The following is a 14,883-nucleotide window of genomic DNA, read 5'->3' on the forward strand; positions in this document are numbered from 1 at the left end:
CACTTGTAAGGTGCAATTTATCTGATCTACTTTTGCCATCTACTTTAGGGTGAGATGGATCACTCCTACAAGTGCCTATTGCTGTCTGTTGAGCCTAAGGTGACTCAGATGCAAATGTCTACATTTGTTTCAATGAACTTCACACTGAAGATTTAATCTGGATGAGGGAACTGTTACAGCACAAGTGACCTTCCAATATGAAATGCTGAATCTTTGCTAGTAATTCTCCTAATTTACTAACTGGTGCTCAGGTCATAACAACCAGTTATTGCCTTGTTTAGCAAATTTAACCATCACAATTAAAGTCTAGGGAAGCAGATATGGACTAATTATATTCCTGGTTGACAGACAAACATTACATTTTAGCTATAGGATGCAAGATTTTTTTCCCATGACAAGCAAAATTCTAGAAAAAAAAAAAGCTTAGTGACCTGATTATAACTAAATGATCTGTTTCTGGTGTTCTGTGTGTTCCCAAAGCACAGTTTTATGAAAGCATTCCTTTAGCTTGAAATACGATATGCTCCACATAGCACATTTGTCCTTAAGGCTGTATGATTATGCTTTTGCAAGCACCTAGACAGCACTTTTCACCTACAGATCTCAAACAAATTTACAAAAGTAGATATCTGTCACTGACAAGCATTTGTCTAATGTCCCACAGCGTCAAAGTTGCATGCACAGTCTCATCATTAAAAGAAGTGCTATGTATCATACAATAAACACTGACATTCTGCAAAGAATCCTCCTGGTCTGAAGTTAATGTTTAGCTTATTTTCATTTTTGCAATACTTTCAGAAAGGAAACACATCCACCTAGGAATATACTCATTCAGTTTACACTAAGAGAAAAATACATATTAATAATAGTATAAAAGTAAAAAAAACAGCCCAGTGTTTAATCTGTTAAACAATAGAAAAATTCTTATGAACTACTGATACTGTCATTGAACTGGAGAGAGTTTGAGAACAAGCTTGCTCTGGCTTTTTCACCCTATGATTTGGAATCTGCTCACAGTACTGCCAGCTTAACCAAAAAGGATTAACTCTCATATCCAACTGAGAACACAGATAATTCTCAGTAATTGGTAAAAAATGAAGATGAATGGGGCTGAGAGATAAGGAGCAATTAGCTCATCAGCAGTTACAGCTGTGCACTCAATCCGGATCCATCTCCTGAGTCTCGGCCCCTTTTAAAGAACCCAGGCAGAATAAGCACAGGACACCCCCTCCCAAAAAATTGCCATGCCTGCCCATCATTCCTCTGCCTTCCATTTTATTTCCATGCTATACAAAGACACCTGTCATAGCATTCTGTGTAAATTACTACCTCTCCCAGGACCTGTATCTACAGCCAATCTTCTTTTACATTAAAAAAAAAAAAAGAAAAAAAAAAAGAAAGAAAGAAAAAAAAACCCCAAACCCAAAACCCGGAAACTAAATGACTACTGTAGACACTTTTAAGTTCCCTGTCAATCGTTTCCAATCGTTTCATTACAGCAGCATCATCTGTTTGAAAATATAAGCAATTCCCTCATCTAATTATAGGGAGGATTTGAGGTTCATTAACATTGCCAAGGCAGAGAATCAGATGTGCAACTGCAGAGCTGTGCTCAGTGGCCTGCACTCTCTGTTTCCTTTTATTTGCTTTTTCAAGGTCTCCAAGACTTTTTCCTGAAACCATAAATGTATTTCTTTCCCTTAAAATAGACACGTGTGTTTAGAAAAAGGAAATTACTGCATTTTGTACTGTTCTATTATTGGGCAAGGTCACCGGAGAAAAATAATTTCACCTAAATCATTTTATCTCCGATTCTGGATGAAAAAAAATAGCTGTATACAGGCTAGCTTTACCTTTGAACAACACATCACAGGAAGCCTTGTATTTGTCTCATAATTTTAAATATTGCAAGGTAATGCAGATGAAGAGGAAACCTAACATGCCAAGAAAATCTCTTAATTTTCAACACATTTTGTGGTTGTTTATGGATTAACATGCTAGCCAAGTGTAAAATGTTGCCTCGTATTTCCTAACTGTGTTTAGAAATTAAGAACACCAAAGTCTTCATGATTGCTTCACTTCCTTAAAGAAATAATAGCATTTTTTTTGTATGAATGTCTTTTAAACAATGACATTTTCTTGGGACATCTGTTTTGAGATCACATTTTGAATAGATATGAACTCATTTCCTACTAAGCAAGTAATTTACTATTGTTGATAGTTGTTTACAAGTTTTATGAGTCATATTTTAGCAAGTGGCAAAGGTCTTAACAAATCCTTTGAGTATTCCCTAAAGTGTATGCACAGTGTTTTCATTATATAAAATGTTCGGGAAGCAAAAGTATACGGACTGTTCTTCACTTCCTACCAAGTTATAGACAGCAAACTCTAGCCCACAAAAATAGCTTTTAAAAGATATTTTTTTTCAAAGGCTTTTATCCTTTGCTGCTGCAGGTTAATGAAGTAGGACAGCAGGACAGTAAGTACTTAAGCAGCGAGGAAATGATTGAGCTGCTTTACCTATGCATTGCTTCAGAGCATCAGATGGTAAACATACAACTGATCCTAATATCACACTAGGATGCTAATATGACAAAGAGTAGAACCTCAGCAGTGAAATTTAAACTTTGACCTTGCCAGTCTCTTTCTTTTCATTCTGCAATTAATTTAAAAAACCAAACCAAATTAAAAAAAAAAAAAAAAAGAAAGAAAAAAAACCCACCAAATCCAACAACAGCAACAAAAAAAATCCCCAACACAGAGCATAATCTTTCTTTTTCCTTTGCTGCCCTACGGAATTCATTTTTTAGACAAAACCCCAATAATTTATCTATCCTGCATGTTGTATGTAGGATTGCCACTAAAAAGAACCTGGGACATTTTTCCTTCTTATCTGCAATGTAGCTCATATCAGCCAAGCTGTCACAAGACAGTACTTGATATAAACAAGAGATTGCAAAGACATCTCAGTAATCAATATTAGGATGGCTACAGTATGGAAGCCCCAACCACTGCATATCATTTGTCTCAGCATCTATTTCTATGACCAAATGAAGCATTAATTCAAATCATAAATCTATGGTGATTTAAATCTGGGAATGAGCACCTGCCTGCTTTAATGATTTATTTTGTACATTTCAGTAAGCAGGAGATTTGTCCATATGAACTGACAGGTCACCTTCAGATGCCAGTAGCAGACTGTTTATCACCATGCAGACTAGCATCTCATCTTAGCAAGTAAATATTAAACTAAAAGAATCCAATTGATTGTGGATGGGGGAGAAAGGCGTTGCAGCCATATATTTTACTCAGTGTGCTAATACCTCACTCTGATTCCTCTGTAATTTCTTTTTTTTTTTTCCCTTCTAAAATGATAATTCTGGTGGGAGGATGCAAGCTCAAGGTTACCAGCAAAACAGAAAGATATAAAATAATTACTTATTAGTATCATTGGCTTCCTTTAACTCCCTTCATTCACTAACCTTTTGGCCATTGCTTCAAAGGACCAAGTTAATAAATTTGTGTAATGCTCTGTATAATTATACAATGCTTGACTACAAGAATTACTTCTGTAATTCACATTAAGCATTTGATTAAATCCAAAAAAGCAAGACAATTTAGAAGTAAACCTGACATGTCAATACGATAAGATAACTAAAATAAGGGCCCTTATTTGATTTATCCACCTTTACGTAAGCATTGGAGCACAGGATGGTAAATCCACACCCACCACAATTTCTGCTGCATATGGGCTAGGATGACTCAGTTAAGTTTTTAGCCTGGTTGGATCATTTGCTCCTTTCCAGTTTGGTCAGGCACATAAGCCAATTTAAAATGTAAACTAAAATCAGGTTGTTTTCTTTTGTTTTATTCTTTCCTCCTGTCAACATTCAGTAATGTAATATTTCATATTCTTCCCTAGCAAGCGGTAATTTAAAACATTACTGGTATATGGACTTGATAATATTTATTTGAAAATACATAAATAAACACACTCCTGAAAAAATGCAGGAGAAGAAAGTGTACGTACTTACTACAAGCAACACCTTTGAAATATGAGCTCTTGTCAAGATAATGCAGTGTGCTAATTTTCAAAAATGCAACTAATAAACAAGGAACTTAACTCTTCATGAACCTAACAATACCCTGATATTAGTAGCATAGGAGCCACTTCTCTGATTCCATATGCATGACCAACACTGGACACTAGAAAGGGTTCACTATTAAAAAAAACTAAACAAATAAATCAAATTGCTCTTGAGAAATCCTCTGCATGAAGGGTGCACCTCAAGACAAGATGCACAGACAAGAAAACTGTATTTTCAGAACCATTCCTCATGCAATGGAGACAACTGGAAAGCTATTCACTCTACTCAGAAGAGCCATTTTTTTCTGTACAAAATTAACTCAATTCTTCATTCAGTTAAATTGGGAAATTAACTGAAGCTAACAAGTAAGTTAAGGGGCTGAGAGAAAATTTTGACAATGACAATAAATAATCTTGCTTCACTAAGTTCGCCCTACTAAAATAGCTAGAATGTATTTTCTTAAATAGGGAAAATGATTAGGCTGTCTAAGAGCATATTAGTTATCTAAATTTTGCCTAAAACAAGGATTTCAAAATAGATATTTTTCGTTTTTACTCAGAGGAAGTTCAGATATTCCTTCTATCCACTCTTCTACAAATACTCTGTGTGGCTTAGATGCTGATTAATTTTTCCATCCCCATGGATGCACATGTGGTTTATAACTAGAACTGCCAAGCAGAATAGCAGCTCCACAAACCAGTATATTTGAACATTTTATTTCACATAATGGATTCATCTAAGCCTGAAAATCTACATTAGCTTCTAGTTCTAGTGCACGCTCTTTATCTTCTCGGCTTGTACTTACCCTGTTCACCCTTTCTCATTACTTCACTTTTCTCCCAGTGTGCTGGAGGCCAACTGGTCCTTCCACTTCATTTGTACCTATCTCCTCCTCCCAGATTTCAGAGACACCTGCACTCTACCCTCTCTTGTTTTTTCTCCAAGAGAACAATCCTTACACTTGTATTAGAGTAACCGCATATGTTGGTATCTCAGTAATTTAAGACTATTTTCTTCATCATCATAGGGGTATTTTTAAAGCCTTTATTTAAAAGGAAAACAAAACCAATCATATAATCTCCTTGTGCAGTAATGCACACATATTGTTGCTATTTACAGTAGTATGTACCCAAGTGATCCTGTACTTTGAACTGCAATTCATATTATTTCTAAATAATACCCTACCTATGCCTATTGAACTGTACAGAAACACTGTCCTCAAACATGTATTTATTTATGTTAAGGCTAGTGCATACCCTCGCAGATTAATTCCAAATGTATTTAGAAGATGAAAAACTAAAAAAAAAAAAAAAAAATCTGGACAAAGGGTCAAAATAAAAACAAAAAGCCTATCTGAGGCCATTTGATTCCAGTATACAGCAATCTTCCCTGCAGTCTTCTGAATGTACCTCTTGTCATTGAATTTCTGTTTTAATACTGTCTCAACATGATAAAAGGATCCAATACAATGAAATGGCATAACAAAACATTTTACAGCAGACACACACAGATGATTAAAGATTTAATCAACAACAACAAAAGTTATCCTAGCTTTGAAGTATGCTTTAGCAAAACAAATTGTCCAAACAAATGAATAAAGTATACTGAAACAGTTCTTTTTTGAAAAAGAACAAGAGTTGCTGATGGCTGCTTAAGAAATGGGAAAAAATGTTAACTACATTTTAAGAATGTGTTTATTAAAATAAAATATGATAGGAACTGCAGAACATGGCAGAATTTATTGTGTATGTATGTTTTCCTTTTGTCACAGGGCACATGAAAGTATGAAATATTTTGCTTTCAAGCTTGTGTTCTGAATTACCTAAAGTCAATACCCAGCACACTGAGCAGGAGACATTGTTAAATTTCACTTTGACACCATCATCTGTCACTCCACCTGTACTTTGAAAAATGAACTCTAAGCAATCAAACCACTTTCTTTCATGGAAAATATTAACTGGAGTCTGCAAAAGTAGCCTGTGAAGAAAAGAATGTTTTTGTAATAGTAACAACAGCACAGAATGGTGTGTAAAGGTCAGGTACAAAATAAAACTGAAAACATTAAGAAAGGGAAAACAAATATGCAACTTTTTACACCAAATCAAAGCTTCAGAAGGAAGTTCAGAAAGATTACCATTTTAATAAAATATCTCAGTATTATGTACATATATTAATGCTATGTCTGAAACTTACCAACGCTTGAATTCAGATCTCCATTTTCAGAGTCTGCTCCATGCTGGTTATTATTTGCATGATAGTTGGACATAGCTTCCAATTTGATTTTTTTCACTTTCATTGCTTCTGCTATGGCAGCATTGGTGGCAGCTGCTGCTGCTGCAGCTGCTGCTGTCAGACCTGCAAAGAAGTATAAAAAAAATTTAATATTCATTATTCTATGAGTCTCCATTATTGTAGGGACTGTTATTATTCCTTCATGCTTGTTACATAAGAACAGAGAGCACTGCAGAGTTTTATTCTTCTTATTGGCTTTGAAAACTATCAACTTTTTCAAGTAAAATATTTCACACTGTATTTAGATAATTACTCCTATACATTCATCTAAACTTTAACTTGGTGTCCAGTAAGTGCTTTCATAATAAAATCACAACTAGATGCAGCTACAAACAGATGCAGTCAAAAATCTAATTTAGCTTCAAAATGGTGTCCTGTCTGACTATGAATAGGTGAGTAACCATGCTTAGAAAAAAATTCCCATCAGATCTTTAATTTTAGTAAAGCTAAAGAAAACAGAAATAACAGGTGTATAATCTCTATTTATGAGTAACAGATTATAAAACTCAGGCATTTCTCATTTCATACATAATAGCAAGGAGATACAGTTTTTCTAGGAAGCATTTCTAGAAAAAAATAATGCAGAACATGATTCTGCTCTCCTCAGACTGTAAGGCATTAAAGTATTTATCAATGAGAAGAGGAAGTACTAACCCATTTAATACCAACCTCAAAATCACCTACAGGCAATTCAAGCACTCTTCCTACCAAACCAAGTTTCTGCCATCCATCCATACAAGAATGTTCTACAAACCCAGAAAAATTTCTCTTTGTCAAGAGCAACTGGAGAACTGGTCCAGTTCTCCAGTTGCCTTCAAATCACAAAATTAGACACAGCCTTTAATCAAAGTCACAAGCACCAGTTTTTGCCCTCTTCCCCGAGGCAGGGCAATTCTCCTGTGGTCCCCAAGCCCTGCTGCTGCCCACCCAGATCCCTCTGCCCCAGCCTGGGTGGCAGCAGAGCGAGGACAGTGTCAAAGCTTGACAGGAGCTGCCTCCCCCCCCACAACTGATGCAGGAGGCAAAGATGGAAATGATAGAGAAGTAAACCTAAGAATCAAAAGATAAGGCAACAAAGCAGGTAAGTTTAATGCATTGATGCACTCTCAGCCCTCAGCCTGTGATGCCGCATGAAGAGAACAGACCCTCAGTCATTTTGAATCAAGATTCTTGCCCTGAATGTGGAGAAGGCTTGAAAAACTCCATGTAATTAGTTGAAAGGTGCCTGCTTGTCTGATTTTCAGCTACTCTGAGAGGTGTGAAGTGTCCTATGGATCTCAAGAGGAACTAACGCCACAATTTACTATTCTAAGGCTGCTGTCTAGCATAGGAAGAGTGCAATTTAGCAGGAAAGACCAAATAAGCAAATAATCCCAGGCCGCTGAGGTAAATATTGCTAGCACCATTGCTTCCCAGGGTCCCTTGTTGTCTCCTTTGACTCCTTACATGGAAAACAAGCTCACTTTTGCCATGTTTTTGGCTAGCAATGGGGAGGGACAGAAGGCAAATTCCAGCAGGGAAAAAGCAGAAGGTGAGCAGACATCAGGAAATCTATGAGGTGGCATAAGAGGTGCCTTTGAATATATTGCTTGACTGAAGGTTGTTTTCCCTTATTGCTTTGCATGACCACATAAAGATTAGCAAACAGTTCCAGCTCCCGACCCTCCTCACAGGCTGACTTCTAACACCTCCAATTGTAATGAGAATTACTGACCAAGTGATAATTACAGATCAATATTCTTTACAAAAGTGCTGTTTCAGGTAGAAGATGTACCAAAAGCCAAAGATAAATGAGAAGATGAATAAATATGAGGGTTTACTTTTATTTTAGCTTCGGCTACTATCACAAATTGTGCATGTTCTGATCTTAAAAAGGTATTGACAATAACATGGATTGCTTCCAATTATATTTTTACCTTAGAGGAAGGATATGAAGCCATACATTATACAAATTTGGTTACAGTCCCTAAATTTGGCCACAGAAAAAGGGATGGATCACCTCTGAACTTTGGTTTGCATCCGGTACTCATTAAACAACACAATAACCTATACTTCCTTTTTTAATATATGTATACATCCCTGAAAAGCTAAACCTAGCATTTTTAAAGAACAATTATTTGGAGGAATATCCTGGTACATTATATTCAATGACTACAACAGCAGGCCACAAATTCTTCGTTGCCTTTACACCAGCAGTTTTAAAGTGCTTCCAAGTACTGGGGTAAATTACATACTAAAGAGATGCTGGACTCATGACACCACCTGCAATTATTTTCTTTCTCATGGGAATAATGACCTGGATGCAGAATTCCTGAAATAAAAATCCTCTTTTGCTACAAAATTTGCAAAAAAAAGAGTATGCTCTTTGGATGGGGACTGAGAAACTAAAATACAAATTGCTTAGTTCTGTAGTTAGATTTTTGCAAGATAATGCTTGTGGTAAAAAAATGATAATTTTAAACAGTAGGAATTAAACTAATAATTTCATTCCTTCTCTTACAATCACAGAAGTGACTGAAATGATTAGTTTTCTATACAGCAATTAATGGAAACCATGCAAATCTGAAATGTGTGTAAGCACTGGTGAAAGTAAGGAGGGAAATGGAAGGAATAATGCTCAGAACTCTAGCTTAATGGTGCTCCTTACAGCAATTCCAGTCTACAGCACAGTTTCTCCTTTAGTGCTGCTTTTTTCTATCCCCTGAGCAAGTGGCAAGGGAGGCCCAAAGCCAGTTATCAGAGCCACTTGCTTTATAATCACTGGTGCACTGTGGTGTACCAGAACTTCAGCATAGGGCCCAACTTACCTTTCTTAACTCACTAGTATAGGCAGGCAAATACATTATAAGCAGAAGTTAATACACCACTATGTATCTATATTTATATTTTAAAATACTAAGTAGTAAAGTCCCCGTATGGGTACATACACAGGGAAATACCTGGGATTTTAAAAAACATATATTATTTGAAAAAGCTGTTTGTTGTAAACATTATTTAACATCAATTTACTCTTGCAATAAGTAGCCAAGGAATTTCCAAGGTGCACACTTCTCTACACTACAGAAATGTTACCTTCAAAAATGAGATAACTAAATGTAAGCTACAAAGTCAACTGAAATGAAAGAAATAAGGATCACACTGAATAGCCACATAGGTATCTTTTGTTCTTTACAAATATTTATTTGAACAGTTAAAAAGTATTCAGGCCAAAATATTCAGTGGATTAAAGGCAATGGTAGTTGTCATTAATATTCTGAAATTGATAAGTTGTTTATGTCTGGCATTCTTCCTGCTGATTATGCAGTGAGACAGGCAGCTTTATAAATATCTCATCACTCCATCGTCACACAAATTTCATCGACAGTGCTCATGCACAGCTATTAGCAATATGAATCTAACCATTACAAGAGGAATGAAAATCGAACATGTGGCATTAATACGCAGTCCTGGTTCCTAACCATCTGATAGGCAGATGGTGTAAAGCGGATTCTCCAGCTGAAATGAAGGGGCACATCATTTAAAACCTTGTTTGCATTCTAACTGATATCAGTGCCATATTGATATACATGATACATCATGGCAGTATTTGAACAATCTAGTTTGTTTCAGTCATAAATGTTTACAGCCTTGTTTTTTATCTTTAGAAGCATGTTCTGAGGAGCGTATTTTTAATTTATGAAACCTATTGTTTACTTCTGTTGAACCAGAAGATTAGCAAAGAGCAGGAATATTAAATTACCACAACCACAGCAGTATAACTAAGATGGATGAATAAAGTATGGTTTTTCAATATGTTTGTAAAGGAATTAAAAAATTAGCCTAGACATTTTATGCATTAAATACATTTATTCATTTAAACCTTACAGCTTTTTTCCCATGTGACATACTTAGAACTTTAATGCTTTATAAAGCCATTCATTTAAATCTCTTACTGCGTGCAATTAATCTTGTCCAACAATTTAATTCAAAAGGCAAAACATCAGAAAGTAAAGTTCGATTCAACCATCACGCTTCTGAAGTAATCTCCGTATTGCTGACAGTTCCTATAGACTCATCAGCAAAAGTCTGTTCAAGGTGTCTTGCAGGAGCCGTATGAATTTGAATTACAGCTCAATTGAATGCTCGCCAAGCCTTAGCAGGAACTCAGGAACAAGAAGCAGAACACCAAAAGAGAGCGCGAAGGATCCTTTCCTACTAAGACCTTCTCTCTTCTGTCACTAGATTACTTTGGCCTGTTGGGTGTGTTTGTAGCTGTTAATTATGTTAATAAAGTTGCAGCCTGCTGTCTCTGCCAAATATAATCATAAGCTTTCTCCTGCCAAGTCCTGGTCTAATTTACACCCGTGCAACTCTACTGAAGTCAGAATTTCGTGGGTGAGAATGAGACCAGAAGTATGCCCAGTATGTGTGGTCTCTAACGCTGAAAAATGAGTGAATGAAACAGAAAACAATGACAAAAAAACCACAGCATCTTCAGAAAACAATTCTGTTCTAAAAGCAAAGTCCCCAAGAGAGCTGTCATATATCATGACAGGTTTTCGAAACGTACACGAATTACTGGTGGGCACTAAATCACATCCAGGGTTTCTGCCTTCCAACAAATAGTATTGCCTGCCTGCCTTAAGAGAAAGCTCTTAAAACTTTCAATTTTGATGGGGTGAACAGCTTACAACACATCCTGTTTATGAAGCAACATAGAAAAGGACCTGTGAGTGGAACTTTTTCAGACTTGAATATGTCTCAAAACATACATTTTTTAACTACATCCCTAAACTTCATCCTGGGACAAATTACAGAATTATTTAAAGAATTGATCTTAATTCACTTTTAACTTCCTTCACATAGTTATGCCTAAGAACAATAACAATTCCTAATAGTCATTCCAATGATTTCCTTGATACAACTGTTAGCTTCTATTATATTTTATTTTATATATGTCTATATACATGTATTTATAGCTACTTACAAAATTCAGTAATGTGCGTATTTACATAAACTCCTTCTTTAGGACTTTTACAACATTTTCAAGAAACTCTACCTTTGTCATCACAGAACAGGCAGAAAACCAAAATACAACTGTCAGCAGTGTGTTACATTTAATTTAATTTATTTGCTGGAAAGTTCATTCTGCAGAAACGCTTTACTCATTGCATGGGAGGAGTTCCAAATCTCATCTCCATTCTGCAAAAACTCCTTTCAATATTTCAAATTAATGCTTAATCCTTTTGCTTGGAGTTTATTTCAATGGTACTGACTTGAAAAAAATGCAAGCCCTTTCTTGATTTAATACCAGATTTCATACTGTGGTTCTTACTTTTGCAAAATTCCGACTAAAATCTGAAAAAAATCTGCCTCAGAGAGAAAGGCAGGGTTACCTCCTAGGACCTGACCCCGATCACTGTAGGTTATTGCACTGGTTTCACGGGTTTCAGCAGTTCAGGTACAAGTTTTTGGTAGCTTATTACGCTGCTGCCTAGTTATTTCAAATGAAATAGGATCCTAACCTTAGTCTCTGATCTAATGGGTGTTTTATATAGTGTGATACATAAAACAAGAAGGGGAAAGCAATCTGCAGGAGGACAGAGGTCTGAGTACATACACTGGATTGCAAACAGGAGAACTTCACCATAATGTTCCGCTAAAATATACTGAGTTTCACTAAAAGAATTCTTTATGTTTAATGTATGCCCGGAATCTCACAGTTATCCAGAAACCTTATTTTTGCTAAGCTGTCTGGATTAATACAACATAACAAGCTTGGTATATCCTAAAAATTTCATTACATGTTATTTTGGAATAATCAAAAAAATCCTTGTCTGGTCCCTGTCCTCACAGCTATATTTTCCTGATCAGCTAGAGTGGTTCAGCATAAACTGCTCATCTAGATAATTTTTTTAGTGTCTCTTGAGGGCCTATTATTAAAGGTATCATATTAATGAAAAAAAACCCAAACAACTGCACTTCAAATATTGCTAAAGAAGGAGTACTTGGAAAAAAAAATCATCCATGGTTTAGACTGGTGCAACTAAACTGAAGCTGACAGTCTTGCACTGGGAGAAAATCAGTATATGTGAAGCTCAAACCATCTGTTGTTCATCAGTCTAATCAGACCTTTTTCCTGTAACTACTCCTAACTTGCAATATGAATTTTGAGGCCTGGGTATAGCATTTAGGATAAACAAGCAAAAGATGTAAATTTCCACAGCAAGGTTGGAAACTAAAAATCTTTCTCATTAAGATGTGTCCTCCACAATTAATAACATTGTTGCAGAAATAAAACATTGATGTGGAAAGCAGCAGTGTCCTTTCATTTTAGTAACACTGCATTTTTTTAAATAGATCTACTAGCAGGTCGAACAATGCTTCAAAAATGTGCAAATGGAATTATTTTATCACTAATATTTGCCATTTATGGAATTGATCGACTTACATTTTGTCAAGTTATTCTTTCTAGTGGATGTATTCCTTTGTACTGAAGAGTAAAAAGTGAAATCACTAAGTGCATTTCAAATACCGCAACAAATTACTAACTGCTACAACTTCATGGGGCTTTGTAATCTGTGAATTTATTATTGGCTTGGTGCAATTGTGACAGAATTAAACAATGTATGTTGCATAACTGCCTGGCTATACTGCAGTTTTCAGCGACAATTTAAAATCCTACTGGAACGCACACAGCCACAATACAATACAATTAAGAGAGAACATTCTTTCTTAAACAACAGTCATCTTTTCAAAAGCAATAGATTCTCAGTTCTCATTCAGTCTGTTGCATTATTCATTTCATGTGCAACCTCATGCTGGACCATAAATTGTTACTTTATCTAATCAAAGGCGACTTAACTCCACAGAAGGTCAAAGGTTTAATTTTGTGAAGTATTATCTTACGCTATGAGTTTAACGGAAAAATAGAAGAAGAAAAACAGCCAAGAAACTGGTAATAAATGAACCTTTATTGCCTCAGGCACTGGCCTAGTTAATAAACTTTCATTGAAGGTTTCTTTCAACTGTTATGGACAATGAGGTAAAAAAAATCTTAAATTACAGCCATGTGTGACTTTTAAAGCAGGCATTCTTTTTTATCTCAACCTTCCCAGCTTAAGAAAAAGACAAAGAGATTGTCTTCAATTTCTTAACCAAAAATGCATGCTTCTAAACAGATGAAAAAGTGCAGATCAAGCCTTTTAAAAGCAGAGGTCAGCTTTGAACAATATAAAAAAATACTTTTCCTTAAGTGCCAAATCCTGATCCACAATCTCTTTAACCAAATATCATGCAGTTCCAAAAAAAAAAAAAGGAAAAGATATGTGGGAAAGCAAAACATATATGTACTGACAATATATTATGCTAACAATGATGGTTGGTTCCTGAAAGACTTTCTGTTTTACATTTGCATTGCTAGAGTTCAATAATTGCTCTTCTTTAAGAGAATGACTTATTATGGGAACAACTTCCCTGCACTTTTTACAAATAGAAGCTCTTTTCTTCTATTCATGTGTATTATCTCATGTTCTCACAATACTATTCTTGCTGTTAGGAGAAATTAAAAGGTTTAACATAATGACAGTTACTGGTGGTTATTGGTGCTCTGTGAATTTTCTTAATTTAATGTTCTTAGATTTTGCTAACTACAATGTCTTTTATTGACACACTCTTTGGGACCAGCTTAGAGAAGTGTATTACAGTTGATGTTATACAGTCAAAAACAACAAGAAGACAAGGAGTATTTTAAAAAACCTAAGCCTTTAACTTAAGTCTAATTTATAACTAGATGGACACGACTAATTTTAACAGTGCTATAATTCAAAAATACAGAAAAGACGTGTTCGTGCCTGTAACAGCAGTAATGTAGCTAAATGCTCATAATCTTTCAACCAGCAGGAGCTTTTGTAGTTTTTTTTATAAACCTAATCCACAGCTTGACACAGATCCTGGGGTAATGGCACACAGTTCTTTGATTAAACTAATATCTAAGCACTGCTGAGGCAGCCTGATGGCCCCGTGGAAGTGTTTCCCTACAACCTCCAAACTCAGCCTTGCAAACAGAACTGCCAAATCCTTTCCCACAGACCCACCGTATTCCACGTGCCTAACCATGTGAGTGAAATTTAACTTATCCATGTGTGTAAGTATTTGTGGCACCAGAACCAGATCAGAATAAAATTAGATTTTAGCTGTGGACCACAATGGTATAATTTTAGCTTTGATAGCCTTCTGGTGGAATGGATGTGTTCCCAGAGGGACCTGTTCTCTGCACTGAGTCTACACACTGAAGAAACAGCCCACTAATACTTAGGTGACGTGTTTTCAAAGCCTTCATGGATTTGGTCCTCAAGCAACACTTTTGCCCAAAGAAAGAAAGATTTGAGTCTCACTTCTGGTGCCCAAGAATAGTCAGTTACAGACTTATTTCAGGCTCCTGTCAACCTCAGGAAGTGAAAACAGCATTATTCCTAGACATGGAAAGAGAAGGCAAGAAATTCAGGGCTTAAGCTAAAATGAA

At 35.8% G+C, this 14,883-nt stretch overlaps 1 protein-coding gene across 4 annotated transcripts in view; it reads right to left on the bottom strand.

The window, feature by feature from the left end:
- DACH1 (dachshund family transcription factor 1) overlaps positions 1-14,883 on the bottom strand; it is a 351,627-nt gene that overhangs the window by 163,033 nt on the left and 173,711 nt on the right. For all 4 annotated transcript variants that reach the window (XM_054271829.1, XM_054271831.1, XM_054271828.1 and 1 more), the window contains exon 3: positions 6,282-6,443. In XM_054271829.1, the coding sequence (XP_054127804.1) occupies positions 6,282-6,443 (162 nt within the window). The remainder of the gene's footprint in view (positions 1-6,281; positions 6,444-14,883) is intronic.

The sequence above is a fragment of the Melozone crissalis genome, unplaced genomic scaffold, assembly GCF_028551555.1.
Source record: "Melozone crissalis strain CALT ecotype California unplaced genomic scaffold, PUWL_Pcris_2 ptg000013l_1, whole genome shotgun sequence".
NCBI lineage: Eukaryota > Metazoa > Chordata > Aves > Passeriformes > Passerellidae > Melozone > Melozone crissalis.